This window comes from Oncorhynchus gorbuscha, linkage group LG03 (genome assembly GCF_021184085.1).
Source record: "Oncorhynchus gorbuscha isolate QuinsamMale2020 ecotype Even-year linkage group LG03, OgorEven_v1.0, whole genome shotgun sequence".
Taxonomy (NCBI): Eukaryota; Metazoa; Chordata; class Actinopteri; order Salmoniformes; family Salmonidae; genus Oncorhynchus; species Oncorhynchus gorbuscha.
The window spans coordinates 2,872,083-2,889,723 of record NC_060175.1 but is presented as its reverse complement, the minus strand read 5'-3'; the positions used below and the strand labels follow the sequence as shown (position 1 = coordinate 2,889,723).

At 46.6% G+C, this 17,641-nt stretch overlaps 1 protein-coding gene across 5 annotated transcripts in view; it reads left to right on the top strand.

The window, feature by feature from the left end:
- The window catches only part of LOC124018304 (phosphatase and actin regulator 3-like), a 101,608-nt gene that overhangs the window by 7,053 nt on the left and 76,914 nt on the right, over positions 1-17,641 (top strand). For 3 of the 5 annotated variants that reach the window (XM_046333585.1, XM_046333579.1, XM_046333593.1), the window contains exons 2-5: positions 3,543-3,704; positions 3,788-3,889; positions 4,062-4,205; positions 11,089-11,301. In XM_046333585.1, the coding sequence (XP_046189541.1) occupies positions 3,545-3,704; positions 3,788-3,889; positions 4,062-4,205; positions 11,089-11,301 (619 nt within the window). In that variant the 5' untranslated portion in view covers positions 3,543-3,544. The remainder of the gene's footprint in view (positions 1-3,542; positions 3,705-3,787; positions 3,890-4,061; positions 4,206-11,088; positions 11,302-17,641) is intronic. The other 2 variants (XM_046333599.1, XM_046333605.1) reach the window with 2 other exon arrangements.

Here is a 17,641-nt window from a genome sequence, read left to right as displayed (position 1 = left end):
CCATTCTACTGTCAGTGTGTCTCCATTCTACTATCAGTGTGTCTAGTCTCCATTCTACTGTCAGTGTGTCTCCATTCTACTGTCAGTGTATAGTCTCCATTCTACTGTCAGTGTGTGTCTCCATTCTACTGTCAGTGTGTCTCCATTCTACTATCAGTGTGTCTAGTCTCCATTCTACTGTCAGTGTGTGTCTCCATTCTACTGTCAGTGTGTCTCCATTCTACTGTCAGTGTATAGTCTCCATTCTACTGTCAGTGTATGTCTCCATTCTACTGTCAGTGTGTATAGTCTCCATTCTACTGTCAGTGTGTCTCCATTCTACTGTCAGTGTCAGTCTCCATTCTACTGTCAGTGTATATAGTCTCCATTCTACTGTCAGTGTGTCTCCATTCTACTGTCAGTGTATATAGTCTCCATTCTACTGTCAGTGTGTCTCAATTCAAATTTCAGTTTGTCTAGTCTCCATTCTACTGTCAGTGTGTATAGTCTCCATTCTACTGTCAGTGATGTCCAACAAGTAATCTAACTAACAATTCAGTGTATATAGTCTCCATTCTACTGTCAGTCTGTCTCCATTCTACTGTCAGTGTATATAGTCTCCATTCTACTGTCAGTGTGTCTCCATTCTACTGTCAGTGTATAGAGTCTCCATTCTACTGTCAGTGTGTCTCCATTCTACTGTCAGTATATAGTCTCCATTCTATGTCAGTGTGTAGTCTCCATTAAACTGTCAGCATGTTAAAGTGGTCTACTGTCAGTGTGTTCCATTCTACTGTCAGTGTGTCTCCAGTCTACTGTCAGTTGTATAGTCTCCAGTCTACATCAGTGTGTCTCCATTCTACTGTCAGTGTGTAAGTCTCCATTCTACTGTCAGTGTGTCTAGTCTCCATTCTACTGTCAGTGTGTATAGTCTCCATTCTACTGTCAGTGTGTTAGTCTCCATTCTACTGTCAGTGTGTCTCCATTCTACTGTCAGTGTGTCTAGTCTCCATTCTACTGTCAGTGTGTATAGTCTCCATTCACTGTCAGTGTGTCTCCATTCTACTGTCAGTGATGTCTCCATTCTACTGTCAGTGTGTTCCATTCTCTGTCAGTGTGTCTCCATTCTACTGTCAGTGTGTCTCCATTCTACTGTCCTCGCCTTCTGGATGATACTGTCAGTGTGTCTCCATTCTACTGTCAGTGGTCTCCATTCTACTGTCAGTTGTATGTCTCCATTCTACTGTCAGTGTCTCCTTACTGTCAGTGTGTCTCCATTCTACTGTCAGTGTGTCTCCATTCTACTGTCAGTGTGTCTCCATTCTACTGTCAGTGTGTATAGTCTCCATTCTACTGTCAGTGTGTCTCCATTCTACTGTCAGGGTGTATAGTCTCCATTCTACTGTCAGTGTGTCTCCATTCTACTGTCAGGATGTCTCCATTCTACTGTCAGTGTGTATAGTTTCCATTCTACTGTCAGTGTGATAGTCTCCATTCTACTGTCAGTCCATTCTACTGTCAGTGTGAATAGTCTCCATTCTACTGTCAGTGTGTCTCCATTCTACTGTCAGTGTGAGTCTCCATTCTACTGTCAGTTTGTCTCCATTCTACTGTCAGTATGTCTCCAGGAACTTCAAAGTCTCCAGTCTACTGTCAGTGTGTCTCCATTCTACTGTCAGTGTGTATAGTCTCCTCTTCTACTTTCAGTGTGTCTCCATTCTACTGTCAGTTTTGTTCCGTTGAGTGTGAGTGTGTTATTTTACTGACAGTGTGTACCATTCACTGTCAGTGTGTCTCCATTCACCTCCTCCAGTGTGTATAGTCTCCATTCTACTGTCAGTGTGTCTCCATTCCACTGTCAGTGTGTATAGTCTCCATTCTACTGTCAGTGTGTACAGTCTCCATTCTACTGTCAGTGTGTCTCCATTCTACTGTCAGTGTGTCTCCATTCTACTGTCAGTGTGTATAGTCTCCATTCTACTGTCAGTGTGTCGAGTCTCCATTCTACTATCAGTGTATATAGTCTCCATTCTACTGTCAGTGTGTCTCCATTCTACTGTCAGTGTATATAGTCTCCATTCTACTGTCAGTGTGTCTCCATTCTACTGTCAGTGCATAGGTCTCCATTCTACTGTCAGTGTGTCTCCATTCTACTGTCAGTGTATATAGTCTCCATTCTACTGTCAGTGTGTCTCCATTCTACTGTCAGTGTGTATAGTCTCCATTCTACTATCAGTGTGTATAGTCTCCATTCTACTGTCAGTGTGTCTCCATTCTACTGTCAGTGTGTATAGTCTCCATTCTACTGTCAGTGTACAGTCTCCATTCAGTGTGCAGTGTACAGTCTCCATTCTACTGTCAGTGTATATAGTCTCCATTCTACTGTCAGTGTATATAGTCTCCATTCTACTGTCAGTGTGTCTAGTCTCCATTCTACTGTCAGTGTGTCTCCATTCTACTGTCAGTGTGTCTCCAGTCTACTGTCAGTGTGTACAGTCTCCATTCTACTGTCAGTGTGTATAGTCTCCTTTCTACTGTCAGTGTGTCTCCATTCTACTGTCAGTGTGTACAGTCTCCATTCTACTGTCAGTGTGTCTCCATTCTACTGTCAGTGTGTATAGTCTCCATTCTACTGTCAGTGTGTCTCCATTCTACTGTCAGTGTGTCTCCATTCTACTGTCAGTGTATATAGTCTCCATTCTACTGTCAGTGTGTATAGTCTCCATTCTACTGTCAGTGTGTCTCCATTCTACTGTCAGTGTATATAGTCTCCTTTCTACTGTCAGTGTGTCTCCATTCTACTGTCAGTGTGTACAGTCTCCATTCTACTGTCAGTGTGTATAGTCTCCATTCTACTGTCAGTGTGTTACTGTTCTGTTAATTGCCAATGTTAATTATTCTATCCTGGCACATAAATTATTCTAACCTGCCATGTAATCAAATCATCTGTGTCCAGAAGCCATCAGTCTCTTAACACCGGAACTGACCAATTGGTGACCAATGGGTGTTTCCTGATATCTGCAATTAAACCATAATTAATTATGCCGTTGACTCCATACTACAGACACATATTTTGCTGTCATTCCTCTTGGTTAATCTGTGTTGTATGCTGTGTTGTTAACTCAGAACTCCTCTCCTCTCCCCTCCTCTCCTCTCCTCTCCTCTCCTCTCCTCTCCTCTCCTCTCCTCTCCTCTCCTCTCCTCTCCTCTCCTCTCCTCTCCTCTCCTCTCCTCTCCTCTCCTCTCCTCTCCTCTCTCCTCTCCTCTCCTCTCCTCTCCTCTCTCCTCTCCTCTCCCCTCCTCTCCCCCTGTCCACCTCTTCTCTCTCTCCTCTCCTCCTCTCCTCTCCTCTCCTCTCCTCCTCTCCTCTCCTCTCCTCTCTCTCCTCTCCTCTCCTCTCCTCTCCTCTCCCCCTCTCTCCTCCTCCTCTCCTCTCCTCCTCTCCTCTCCCCTCTCCTCTCCTCTCTCTCTCCCTCCCCCTCCTCTCCTCTCCTCCCTCTCCTCTCCTCTCCTCTCCTCTCCTCTCCTCTCCTCTCCTCTCCTCTCCTCTCCTCTCCTCCTAGTGATGGAACAGCAGCGGGGTGCAGGCGCTCCAGAGGGTGTGGTGTTGGGGGTGCTGACCCCTCCCGTCAGGAGGAGCAGTAAATTGGCCAGTCTTGGACAGATCTTTAAACCCTGGAAATGGAGGAAAAAGAGGAACGGCAAGATCCAACAGAACTCCACAGGTGAGAGAGACACTTCCCTTTGATCATTTGACAGAGCCTCAGGTCTCCACATGACTTTCTTCCTTTTTGGTATGTGACCCCAGTGGGAATCGAACCCACAACCCTGGCCGTTGCGCTGTGTGTTTCAGCTTTAGAGCGGACCCGGGATGAACTGGCCAATAGGGGCCTGGAGGGGATTGAACCAGGTACGCACACACGCACGCACAGTTGCACAGGTGAACAGGTGCACAGGCCAACCCATTACAATAAAATAACATATTAATTCCATGTATGTAATGATGCCTTCTGTCCCTGTGTGTGTGTATGTTTGTGCATGCGCACATGTGTGTGTGTGTGTGTCTGTGCGTGTGTGTGTAGAGTTTTGTGAGGCGTGTGGGGGGTTAGAAGACCCTGACACTCCCAGCCAATCTGACGCAGAGGAGAGAGAGGAGGAGGAGCCTTTGGCGCCCCTGGCAACCACCTCAGAGTACCTGGTCAGCGATGAAGACAACCCATCTACAGGTAGGACCTATGACCTCTGAACCCTGACCTGTAATCTCTAGAGTTTTAGCGTATCAGAGAGCATCACATCTGTGATGCATTGTGGGTAAATTGAGGCTGACTGACTATTTATGTATTGTTATTAACCCCCCCCCCCATTCAGAGGACATCTCTTCTTGGGATTTTACAGCTTTTCTGCTACATATACATACATTTTACATACACATTTTAATACACATTTGACATACATTTTACATACACATTTTACATACACATTTTAATACACATTTGACATACATTTAACATACACATTTTACATACACATTTTAATACACATTTGACATACATTTAACATACACATTTTACATACACATTTTAATACACATTTGACATACATTTAACATACACATTTTACATACACACTACCGTTCAAAAGTTTGAGGTCACTTAGTCCTTGTGTTTGATGTCCATGTGTTTGAAAGAAAAAGCACATTTTTTTGTCCATTAAAATAACATCAAAGTGATCAGAAATACAGTGTAGACATTGTTAATGTTGTAAATGACTATTGTAGCTGGAAACGGCTGATTTTTAATGGAATATCTACATAGGCGTACAGAGGCCCATTATCAGCAACCATCACTCCTGTGTTCCAATGGCACGTTGTGTTAGCTAATCCAAGTTTATCATTTTAAAAGGTTAATTGATCATTAGAAAACCCTTTTGCAATTATGTTAGCACAGCTGAAAACTGTTGTTCTCATTAAAGAAGCAATAAAACTGTCCTTTATACTTGTTGAGTATCTGGAATCTGGAAGAGGACAAGTACATTAATGTGTCTAGTTTGAGAAACAGACGCCTCAATTGCCAGCTTCATTAAATAGTACCTGCAAAACACCAGTCTCAACGACAACAGTGAAAGGGCGACTCCGGGATGCTGACCTTCTAGGCAGAGTTCCTCTGTCAAGTCTCAACGTCAACAGTGAAAGGGCGACTCCGGGATGCTGGCCTTCTAGGCAGAGTTCCTCTGTCCAGTGTCTGTGTTCTTTTGCCCATATAGCTTTCTCTTTGCAACTCTGCCTAGTGCTGTTTGCTGTGTGTGATGCTATATACAGCTCAGCGTTCAACACCATAGTGCCCTCATAGCTCATCACTAAGCTAAGGACTCTGGGACAAAACACCTCCCTCTGCAACTGGATCCTGGACTTCCTGATGGCCCGCCCCCAGGTGGTGAGGGTAGGTAGCAACACATCCACCACGCTGATCCTCAACACGAGGGCCCCTCAGGGGTGCGTGCTCAGTCCGCTCCTGTACTCCCTGTTCACTCATGACTGCACGGTTAGGCACGACTTCAACACCATCATTAAGTTTGAGCCAGATCACTGACAACGATGAGACAGCCTATAGGGAGGAGGTCAGATACCTGACCTTGTGGTGCCAGGACAACAACCATTCCCTTAAAGTGATCAAGACTAAGGAGATGATTGTGTACTACAGGAAAAGGAGGACTGAGTACGCCCCCATTCTCATCGACGGGGCTTTAGTGGAGCAGGTTGAGCAGGTTGAGAGCTTCAAGTTCCTTGGCGTCCACATCACCAACAAACTAACATGGTCCAAACACACCAAGACAGTTTTGAAGAGGGCACGACAAAACCCATTCCCCCTAAATATTTGGCATGGGTCCTCAGATCCTCAAAAGGTTCTACAGCTGCACCATCGAGAGCATCGTGACTGGTTGCATCACTCCCTATCATGGCAACTGCTCTGCCTCCGACCGCAAGGCACTATAGAGGGTAGTGCTTACGGCCCAGTACATCACCGGGCCCAAGCTTCCTGCCATCCAGGACATCTATACCAGGCAGTGTCAGAGGAAGGCCCTAAAAATTGTCAAAGACTCCAGCCACCCTTGTCATAGACTCTTCTCTCTGCTAACGCACGGCAAGCAATACCGGAGCTTCAAGTCTAGGTCCAAGAGGCTTCTAAACAGCTTCTACCCCCAAGACATAAGACTCCTGAACATCTAGTCTAATGGCTACTCAGACTATTTGCATTGCCCTCCCCCCCTCTACTACTCTCTGTTATTATCTATGTATAGTCACATTAATAACTTTGCCTACATGTACATATTACCTCAATTACCTCGACACCGGTGCCTCCGCACATTGACTCTGTACCTGTAGCCCCTGTATATAGCCTCCACATTGACTCTGTACCGGTACCCCCTGTATATAGCCTCCACATTGACTCTGTACCGTAACACCCTGTATATATGTATATATATATATATATTTTTACCTTTATTTTACTAGGCAAGTCAGTTAAGAACAAATTCTTATTTTCAATGACGGCCTAGGAACAGTGGGTTAACTGCCTGTTCAGGGGCAGAACGACAGATTTTGTACCTTGTCAGCTCGGGGATTTGAACTTGCAACCTTTCGGTTACTAGTCCAATGCTCTAACCACTAGGCTACCCTGCCTCCACATTGACTCTGTACCAGTACCCCCTGTATATAGCCTCCACATTGACTCTGTACCGGTACCCCCTGTATATAGCCTCCACATTGACTCTGTACCGGTACCCCCTGTATATAGCCTCCACATTGACTCTGTACTGGTACCCCCTGTATATAGCCTCCACATTGACTCTGTACCGTAACACCCTGTATATAGCCTCCACACTGACTCTGTACCAGTACCCCCTGTATATAGCCTCCACATTGACTCTGTACCGGTACCCCCTGTATATAGCCTCCACATTGACTCTGTATTGGTACCCCCTGTATATAGCCTCCACATTGACTCTGTACCGGTACCCCCTGTATATAGCCTCCACATTGACTCTGTATTGGTACCCCCTGTATATAGCCTCCACATTGACTCTGTACCGGTACCCCCTGTATATAGCCTCCACATTGACTCTGTATTGGTACCCCCTGTATATAGTCTCCACATTGACTCTGTACTGGTACCCCCTGTATATAGCCTCCACATTGACTCTGTACCGGTTGTCCCTGTATATAGTCTCCACATTGACTCTGTACCGGTACCCCCTGTATATAGCCTCCACATTGACTCTGTATTGGTACCCCCTGTATATAGCCTCCACATTGACTCTGTATTGGTACCCCCTGTATATAGCCTCCACATTGACTCTGTACCGGTACCCCCTGTATATAGCCTCCACATTGACTCTGTACCAGTACCCCCTGTATATAGCCTCCACATTGACTCTGTACCGGTACCCCCTGTATATAGCCTCCACATTGACTCTGTACTGGTACCCCCTGTATATAGCCTCCACATTGACTCTGTACCGTAATACCCTGTATATAGTTCCGCTATTGTTATTTATTGCTGCTCTTTAATGATTTGTTATTCTTATCTCTTACTTTAATTTTGGTATTTTCTTAAAACTGCGTTGTTGATTAAGGGCCTGTCAGTAAGCATTTCACTCTAAGTTCTTTGTATTCGGCACATGTGAAAAATACAATCTGATTTGATTTGATGGAATGTTCTCTAACCCACCACTGGTGGGTGACACAGGAAGTCAGCTGTGCTCTCTACTGCTAAGGAGCTGAAACACTGCAGTTATACCATGAGTCAGACATAAACCAGGCACAGGCTGCCTCCCAAAGGGACGGATTACTGAATGAGAACGCAGGGCCCCGGGCCCCCGACCTCCAGATATTATAATTGTTATTTCATTTTTTGGGGGGTTGGGGGTCGAGGGCCCCCCAGATAGCATATGATGTAAATAAGAACTTGTTCTCAACTTGCCTACCTGGTTAAATAAAGGTGAAATAAATAAAAATAAAAATAAAATAAATGATAGCAAAATGTGTAGAATTAGCTTTTAAACTGCACCGGGGCCCCAAATGCGGGAGTCCAATTCAGCAAGGGGCCCCCTAGTCCCTATATGCCCGGCCCTGGTTAAAATTAGTTCACCATATCGGGAATAGGGGGCCCTTTGGGACGCACAGGGACAGAATGGGTTCTGACAGTAACCCAGGTGACCCACAGTAACCCACGGTAGCCCAGGTAACCCACAGTAACCCACGGTAGCCCAGGTAACCCACAGTAACCCACAGTAACCCAGGTAACCCACAGTAACCCACAGTAACCCACAGTAACCCACAGTAACCCACAGTAACCCACAGTAACGCAGGTAACCCACAGTAACCCACAGTAACCCACAGTAACCCAGGTAACCCACAGTAACCCACGGTAGCCCAGGTAACCCACAGTAACCCACAGTAATCCAGGTAACCCACAGTAACCCACAGTAACCCACAGTAACCCACGGTAACCCACAGTAACACAGAGTAACCCAGGTAACCCACAGTAACCCACGGTAGCCCAGGTAACCCACAGTAACCCACAGTAATCCAGGTAACCCACAGTAACCCACAGTAACCCACAGTAACCCACGGTAACCCACAGTAACACAGAGTAACCCAGGTAACCCACAGTAACCCACAGTACCACACAGTAGCCCAGGTAACCCACAGTAACCCACAGTAACCCAGGTAACCCACAGTAACCCACGGCAGCCCAGGTAACCCACAGTAACCCAGATAACCCACAGTAACACACAGTAACCCACAGTAACCCACAGTAACACACAATAACCCAGGTAACCCACAGTAACCCACAGTAACACACAGTAGCCCAGGTAACCCACAGTAACACAGGTAACCCACAGTAACACACAGTAGCACAGGTAACCCACAGTAACCCACAGTAACCCACGGTAACCCACAGTAACACACAGTAATCCAGGTAACCCACAGTAACCCACAGTAACCCACAGTAACCCAGGTAACACACAGTAACACACAGTAACACAGGTAACCCACAGTAACCCAGGTAACCCACAGTAACCCACAGTAACCCAGGTAACACACAGTAATACACAGTAACACACAGTAACACAGGTAACCCACAGTAACCCACAGTAACCCAGGTAACCCACAGTAACCCAGGTAACACACAGTAACACACAGTAACACAGGCAACCCACAGTAACCCAGGTAACCCACAGTAACCCACAGTAACCCACAGTAACCCAGGTAACACACAGTAACACAGGTGACCCACAGTAACCCACAGTAACCCAGGTAACCCACAGTAACCCACAGTAACACAGGTAACCCACAGTAACCCACAGTAATCCAGGTAACCCACAGTAACACACAGTAGCACAGGTAACCCACAGTAGCCCAGGTAACCCACAGTAACCCACAGTAACACAGGTAACCCACAGTAACACACAGTAACACAGGTAACCCACAGTAACCCACAGTAACCCACGGTAACCCACAGTAACACACAGTAATCCAGGTAACCCACAGTAACCCACAGTAACCCACAGTAACCCACAATAACCCAGGTAACACACAGTAACACACAGTAACACAGGTAACCCACAGTAACCCAGGTAACCCAGGTAACCCACAGTAACCCACAGTAACCCACAGTAACCCAGGTAACACACAGTAATACACAGTAACACAGGTAACCCACAGTAACCCACAGTAACCCAAGTAACCCACAGTAACCCACAGTAACCCACAGTTACCCACAGTAACCCACAGTAACCCACAGTAACCCAGGTAACCCACAGTAACCCACAGTAACCCAGGTAACACACAGTAACACAGGTGACCCACAGTAACCCACAGTAACCCAGGTAACCCACAGTAACCCACAGTAACACAGGTAACCCACAGTAACCCACAGTAACCCAGGTAACCCACAGTAACACACAGTAGCACAGGTAACCCACAGTAACCCAGCTAACCCACAGTAACCCACAGTAACCCAGGTAACCCACAGTAACCCAGGTGACCCACAGTAACCCACAGTAACCCACAGTAACCCAGGTAACCCACAGTAACACACAGTAGCACAGGTAACCCACAGTAACCCAGCTAACCCACAGTAACCCACAGTAACCCAGGTAACCCACAGTAACCCAGGTGACCCACAGTAACCCACAGTAACCCACAGTAACCCACAGTAACCCAGGTAACCCACAGTAACACACAGTAGCACAGGTAACCCACAGTAACCCAGGTAACACACAGTAACCCACAGTAACCCACAGTAACCCACAGTAACCCACAGTAACCCAGGTAACCCACAGTAACTCAGGTAACCCACAGTAACCCACAGTAACACAGGTGACCCACAGTAACCCACAGTAACCCACAGTAACCCACAGTAACCCACAGTAACACAGGTAACCCACAGTAACCCACAGTAACCCAGGTAACCCACAGTAACACACAGTAGCACAGGTAACCCACAGTAACCCACAGTAACCCAGGTAACCCACGTAACACACAGTAGCACAGGTAACCCACAGTAACCCACAGTAACCCACAGTAACCCAGGTAACCCACAGTAACCCACAGTTACCCAGGTAACCCACAGTAACCCACAGTAACCCAGGTAACCCACAGTAACACACAGTAACCCACAGTAACCCACAGTAACCCACAGTAACACAGGTAACCCACAGTAACCCAGGTAACCCACAGTTACCCACAGTAACCCACAGTAACCCACAGTAACCCAGGTAACCCACAGTGACCCACAGTAACCCAGGTAACACACAGTAACCCACAGTAACCCAGGTAACACACAGTAACCCACAGTAACCCACAGTAACCCACAGTAACCCACAGTAACCCAGGTAACCCACAGTAACCCAGGTAACCCACAGTAACCCAGGTAACCCACAGTAACCCAGGTAATCCAGAGTAACCCACAGTAACCCAGGTAACCCACAGTAACCCAGGTAACCTGATCAAGCAGGATCAAATAGTTAGAAAACTGTCCTGAACCAACTGTGTATTTCAACAAAGGACTGTGTTTTTGTTGTTGTTGATTTTGTTTGTTTCAGCTGTTGATCTGACAGAAGACACTTTGACAGTGGCGGACCAGAGTGAGGACGGAGGGGAGGAGGACACCTCCCTCTGTGAGCCCTGTGTGGAAAGCTTTCTGGTACAGGCTGAGACAGGAGGGGGGCAGGAGACACCTCACCCCATGGACCCCCCATGGGACCTCCCACACCCCAACCTACCCAAACTACTTACCAGGCTGGGCAGCCTAGAGGGTGAGTCCCAAATCAGCCCCTAGCCCCTGTTTCTGGTCAAATCAAATCAAATCAAATCAAATTTTATTTGTCACATACACATGGTTAGCAGATGTTAATGCGAGTGTAGCGAAATGCTTGTGCTTCTAGTTCCGACAATGCAGTGATAACCAACAAGTAATCTAACTAACAATTCCAAAACTACTGTCTTATACACAGTGTAAGGGGATAAGGAACATGTACATAAGGATATATGAATGAGTGATGGTACAGAGCAGCATACAGTAGATGGTATCGAGTACAGTATATACATATGAGATGAGTATGTAGACAAAGTAAACAAAGTGGCATAGTTAAAGTGGCTAGTGATACATGTGTTACATAAGGATGCAGTCGATGTTGTAGAGTACAGTATATACATATGTATATGAGATGAATAATGTAGGGTAAGTAACATTATATAAGGTAGCATTGTTTAAAGTGGCTAGTGATATATTTACATCATTTCCCATCAATTCCCATTATTAAAATGGCTGGAGTTGGGTCAGTGTCAATGACAGTGTGTTGGCAGCAGCCACTCAATGTTAGTGGTGGCTATTTAACAGTCTGATGGCCTTGAGATAGAAGCTGTTTTTCAGTCTCTCGGTCCCAGCTTTGATGCACCTGTACTGACCTCGCCTTCTGGATGATAGCGGGGTGAACAGGCAGTGGTTCGGGTGGTTGATGTCCTTGATGATCTTTATGGCCTTCCTGTAACAACGGGTGGTGTAGGTGTCCTGGAGGGCAGGTAGTTTGCCCCCGGTGATGCGTTGTGCAGTCCTCACTACCCTCTGGAGAGCCTTACGGTTGAGGGCGGAGCAGTTGCCGTACCAGGCGGTGATACAGCCCGCCAGGATGCTCTCGATTGTGCATCTGTAGAAGTTTGTGAGTGCTTTTGGTGACAAGCCGAATTTCTTCAGCCTCCTGAGGTTGAATAGGCGCTGCTGCGCCTTCTTCACGACGCTGTCAGTGTGAGTGGACCAATTCAGTTTGTCTGTGATGTGTATGCCGAGGAACTTAAAACTAGCTACCCTCTCCACTACTGTTCCATCGATGTGGATAGGGGGGTGTTCCCTCTGCTGTTTCCTGAAGTCCACAATCATCTCCTTAGTTTTGTTGACGTTGAGTGTGAGGTCTGTTATCATGTTAGCTAACTATAACCAGCCTCTGTTACTGGCCTGTTTGCATGTTAGCTAACTCAAGCCAGCCTCATACAGCTAGCTAATCTAACTAGCCTGCTAGCTTACTAACTCTAACCAGGCTCATACAGCTAGCTGTCCAGGCTGGGCAGTTTAAACTTCTTCGGGATCGGTGTCCCTTCCACGGGATGGTTGAGCTAACGTTGGCTAATGCGAATAGCCGGAGGTTGTAAGTAACAAGAACATTTCCCAGGACATAGACATATCTGATATGGTCAGAAAGCTTAAATTCTTATTAATTTAACTGCACTGTCCAATTAACAGTAGCTATTACAGTAAAATAATACCATGCTATTGTTTGAGGAGAGATCACAATTTTGAACATGAAAAGTCATGAATAAACAAATTAGAAACATTTGGGCAGTCTTGATACCACATTTTGAACAGAAATGCAATGGTTCATTGGATGTGTCTAACACTTTGCACGTACACTGATGCCATCTAGTGGCAAAAATCTCAAATGAACTTGGGCTGGAATAATACATTGTGGCCTTTCTCTTGCATTTCAAAGATGATAGTACAAAAAAATAGCAAAGAACGTCTGGTTTTATATTGTATCATCTTTTACCAGATCTATTGTGTTATATTCTACGACATTCAGCCAGCCTTGAGCTAGCCTTGAATTAGGTTAATATACCACTACTTCTAGGGCTACCATACCTCCTTTGCCACTTGGCCTGGACAATTTATTGTCGACACGGAGCTCCGCCGATCACGACTGGACTGCCGACGTGAACGTCTCAACAGGCTATTCTGTTCCGATGTCGCCACAGAACCATCTACTAGCCACGGCCCACTAGCTTTTCTGAACGCTGTGTCCCCTGCTCGCCTAGCGTAGTAGTGACTACCGAACAGCACCCTGACTCACCTAGCGTAGTAGTGACTACCGAACAGCACCCTGACTCACCTAGTGTAGTAGTGACTACTGAACAGCACCCTGACTCACCTAGTGTAGTAGTGACTACCGAACAGCACCCTGACTCACCTAGTGTAGTAGTGACTACCGAACAGCACCCTGACTCACCTAGTGTAGTAGTGACTACTGAACAGCACCCTGACTCACCTAGTGTAGTAGTGACTACCGAACAGCACCCTGACTCACCTAGTGTAGTAGTGACTACCGAACAGCACCCTGACTCACCTAGTGTAGTAGTGACTACCGAACGGCACCCTGACTCACCTAGTGTAGTAGTGACTACCGGACGGCACCCTGACTCACCTAGTGTAGTAGTGACTACCGGACAGCACCCTGACTCACCTAGTGTAGTAGTGACTACCGGACAGCACCCTGACTCACCTAGTGTAGTAGTGATTACAGAACGGCACTCTGACTCACCTAGTGTAGTAGTGACTACCGAACAGCACCCTGACTCACCTAGTGTAGTAGTGACTACCGAACAGCACCCTGACTCACCTAGTGTAGTAGTGACTACCGAACAGCACCCTGACTCACCTAGTGTTGTAGTGACTACCGAACAGCACCCTGACTCACCTAGTGTAGTAGTGACTACCGAACAGCACCCTGACTCACCTAGTGTAGTAGTGACTACCGAACAGCACCCTGACTCACCTAGTGTAGTAGTGACTACCGAACAGCACCCTGACTCACCTAGTGTTGTAGAGACTACCGAACAGCACCCTGACTCACCTAGTGTAGTAGTGACTACCGAACAGCACCCTGACTCACCTAGTGTAGTAGTGACTACTGAACAGCACCCTGACTAACCTAGTGTAGTAGTGACTACCGGACAGCACCCTGACTAACCCGACTCTATGATCACTCAGCTACACAGCTGATGTCCCCTGGACTGTTTCAATAACATGGTACCTCATTTTATTTACCTGTTGGCCCCAGCCTCGAACTCAGGTCCTGTATGTACCTAACTGACCCTCTCTGCCCATTCATCACCATTTACCTGTTGGCCCCAGCCTCTAACTCAGGTCCTGTATGTACCTAACTGACCCACTCTGCCCATTCATCACCATTTACCTGTTGGCCCCAGCCTCTAACTCAGGTCCTGTATGTACCTAACTGACCCGCTCTGCCCATTCATCATCATTTACCTGTTGGCCCCAGCCTCGAACTCAGGTCCTGTATGTACCTAACTGACCCTCTCTGCCCATTCATCACCATTTACCTGTTGGCCCCAGCCTCGAACTCAGGTCCTGTATGTACCTAACTGACCCTCTCTACCCATTTATCACCATTTACCTGTTGTTGTCTTAGCTCTCCTGATCAACACCTGTGACTGCTTTATGTCTCTCAATATGTCTCTAGTCTACTGCTGTCTTGGCTAGCTGTTACTGTTTCATTTCACTGTAGAGCCCTCAGTCCTGCTCAAAATGCCTTAGACAGCTCTTTCGTCCCCACACACATGCAGAGACCTCACCTGGCTTAACTTGTCCCTCCAGAGATGAAACCTCTCTCAACACCAAGGTTTACCTCCACTGTACTCTCATCCTACCATATCCCTGTCTGTACATTATGCCTTGAATCTATTCTACCACGCCCAGAAATCTGCTCCTTTTATTATCTGTCCCCAACGCACTAGACAACCAGTTCTTATAACCTTTAGCCGTACCCTCATTCAACTCCTCCTCTGGTAATGTAGAGGTTAACCCAGGCCCTGTAGCCCCCAGTTCCACTCCTATTCCCCAGGGGCTATCATTTGTTGACTTCTGTAACTGTAAAAGCCTTGGTTTCATGAATGTTAACATCAGAAGCCTCCTCCCTGAGTTTGTTTTATTCATTGCTTTAGCACACTCTGCCAACCCTGATGTCCTAGCTGTGTCTGAATCCTGGTTTAGGAAGGCCACTAAATATTCTGAAATTTCCATCCCCAACTACATTTTCCGACAAGATAGAACTGCCAAAGGGGGTGGAGTTGCAATCTACTGCAGAGATAGCCTGAAGAGTTCTGTCATGCTATCCAGGTCTGTGCCCAAACAGTTTAAGCTTCTACTTTAAAAAATACACCTTTCCAGAAATAAGTCTCTCATTGTTGCCGCTTGTTATAGACCCCCTCAGCCCCCAGCTGTGCCCTGGACACCATATGTGAATTAATTGCCCCCCATTTATCTTCAGAGTTTGTTCTGTTAGGTGGCCTAAACTGGGATATGCTTAACACCACGACTGTCCTACAATCTAAACTGGATGCCCTCAATCTCACACAAATGATCATGGAACCTACCACGGTACAACCCAAAATCTGTAAACACGGGCATCCTTATAGATACAGTATCATCCTGAAGAAAATACACCTAAATACACCTCTGCTGTCTTCAACCAGGATCTCAGCAATCACTGCCTCATTGCCTGCGTCCGTAATGGGTCCGCGGTTAAACGACCACCCCTCATCACTGTCAAACGCTCCCTAAAACACTTCAGCGAGCAGGCCTTTTTAATTGACCTTGCCGGGGCATCCAGGAAGGATATTTACCTCATTCCGTCAGTAGAGGATGCCTGGTTATTCTTTAAAAGTGCTTTCCTCACCATCTTAAATAAGCATGCCCCATTCAAAAAAGTTAGAACCAGGAACAGATATAGCCCTTGGTTCACTCCAGACCTGACTGCCCTTGACCAGCACAAAAACATCCTGTGGCGTTCTGTATTGGCATCGAATAGCCCCCATGATATGCAACTTTTCAGGGAATTTAGGAAAAAATATACACAGGCAGTTAGGAAAGCAAAGGCTAGCTTTTTCATAAATAAATTTACATCCTGTAGCACAAACTCGAAAAGTTCTGGGACACTGTGAAGTCCATGGAGAATAAGAGCACCTCCTCCCAGCTGCCCACTGCACTGAGGCTAGGTAACACTGTCACCACCGATAAATCTACGATAATCGAGAATTTCAATAAGCATTTTTCTACACCTGGCCATGCTTTCCACCTGGCTACCCCTACCCAAACAGCTCTGCACCACCCACAGCAACTTGCCCAAGCCTCTCCATTTCTCCTTCACCCAAATCCAGATAGCTGATGTTCTGAAAGAGCGGCAAAATCTTGTCCCCTACAAATCAGCTGGGCAAGACAATCTGGACCCTCTCTTTCTAAAATTATCCGCTGCAATTGTTGCAGCCCCGATTACTAGCCTGTTCAACCTCTATTTCGTATTGTCTGAGATCCCTGAAGATTGGAAAGCTGCCGCGGTCTTCCCCTTCTTCGTACGGGGTGACACTCTAGACCCAAACTGAGACAGACCTATATCTATCTTACCCTGCCTTTCTAAAGTCTTCGAAAGCCAAGTTAACAAACAGATCACCGACCATTTCGAATCCCACCATACCTTCTCCGCTATGCAATCTGGTTTCCGAGCTGGTCATGGGTGCACCTCAGCCACTCTCACGGTCCTAAACGATATCATAACCGCCATCGATAAAAGACAATACTGTGCAGCCGTATTCATCAACCTGGCCAAGGCTTTCGACTCTGTCAATCACCGCATTTTTATCGGCAGACTCAACAGCCTTGGTTTTTCAAATGATTGCCTCGCCTGGTTCACCAGCTACTTCTCAGATAGAGTTCAGTATGTCCAATCGGAGGGCCTGTTGCCCGGACCTCTGGCTGTCTCTATGGGGGTGCCACAGGGTTCAATTCTCAGGCCGACTCTTTTCTCTGTATATATAAATGATGTCGCTCTTGCTGCTGGTGATTCTCTGATCCACCTCTACGCAGACGACACAATTCTGTATACTTCTGGCCCTTCTTTGGACACTGTGTTAACTAACCTCCAGACGAGCTTCAATGCCATACAACTCTCCTTCCGTGGCCTCCAACTGTTCGTAAGTGCTAGAAAAACAACCGATCGCTGCCCGCACCTGCCCGCCCGACGAGTATCACTACTCTGCACGGTTCTGACTTAGAATATGTGGACAACTACATATACTTAGGTGTCTGGTTAGACTGTTAACTCTCCTTCCAGACTCACATTAAGCATCTCCAATCCAAAATTAAATCTAGAATCGGCTTCCTATTTCGCAAACAAAGCATCCTTCACTCATGCTGCCAAACATACCTTCGTAAAACTGACTATCCTATCGATCCTTGACTTCGGCGATGTCATTTACAAAATATCCTCCAACACTCTACTCAGTAAATTGCATGTAGTCTATCATAGTCCC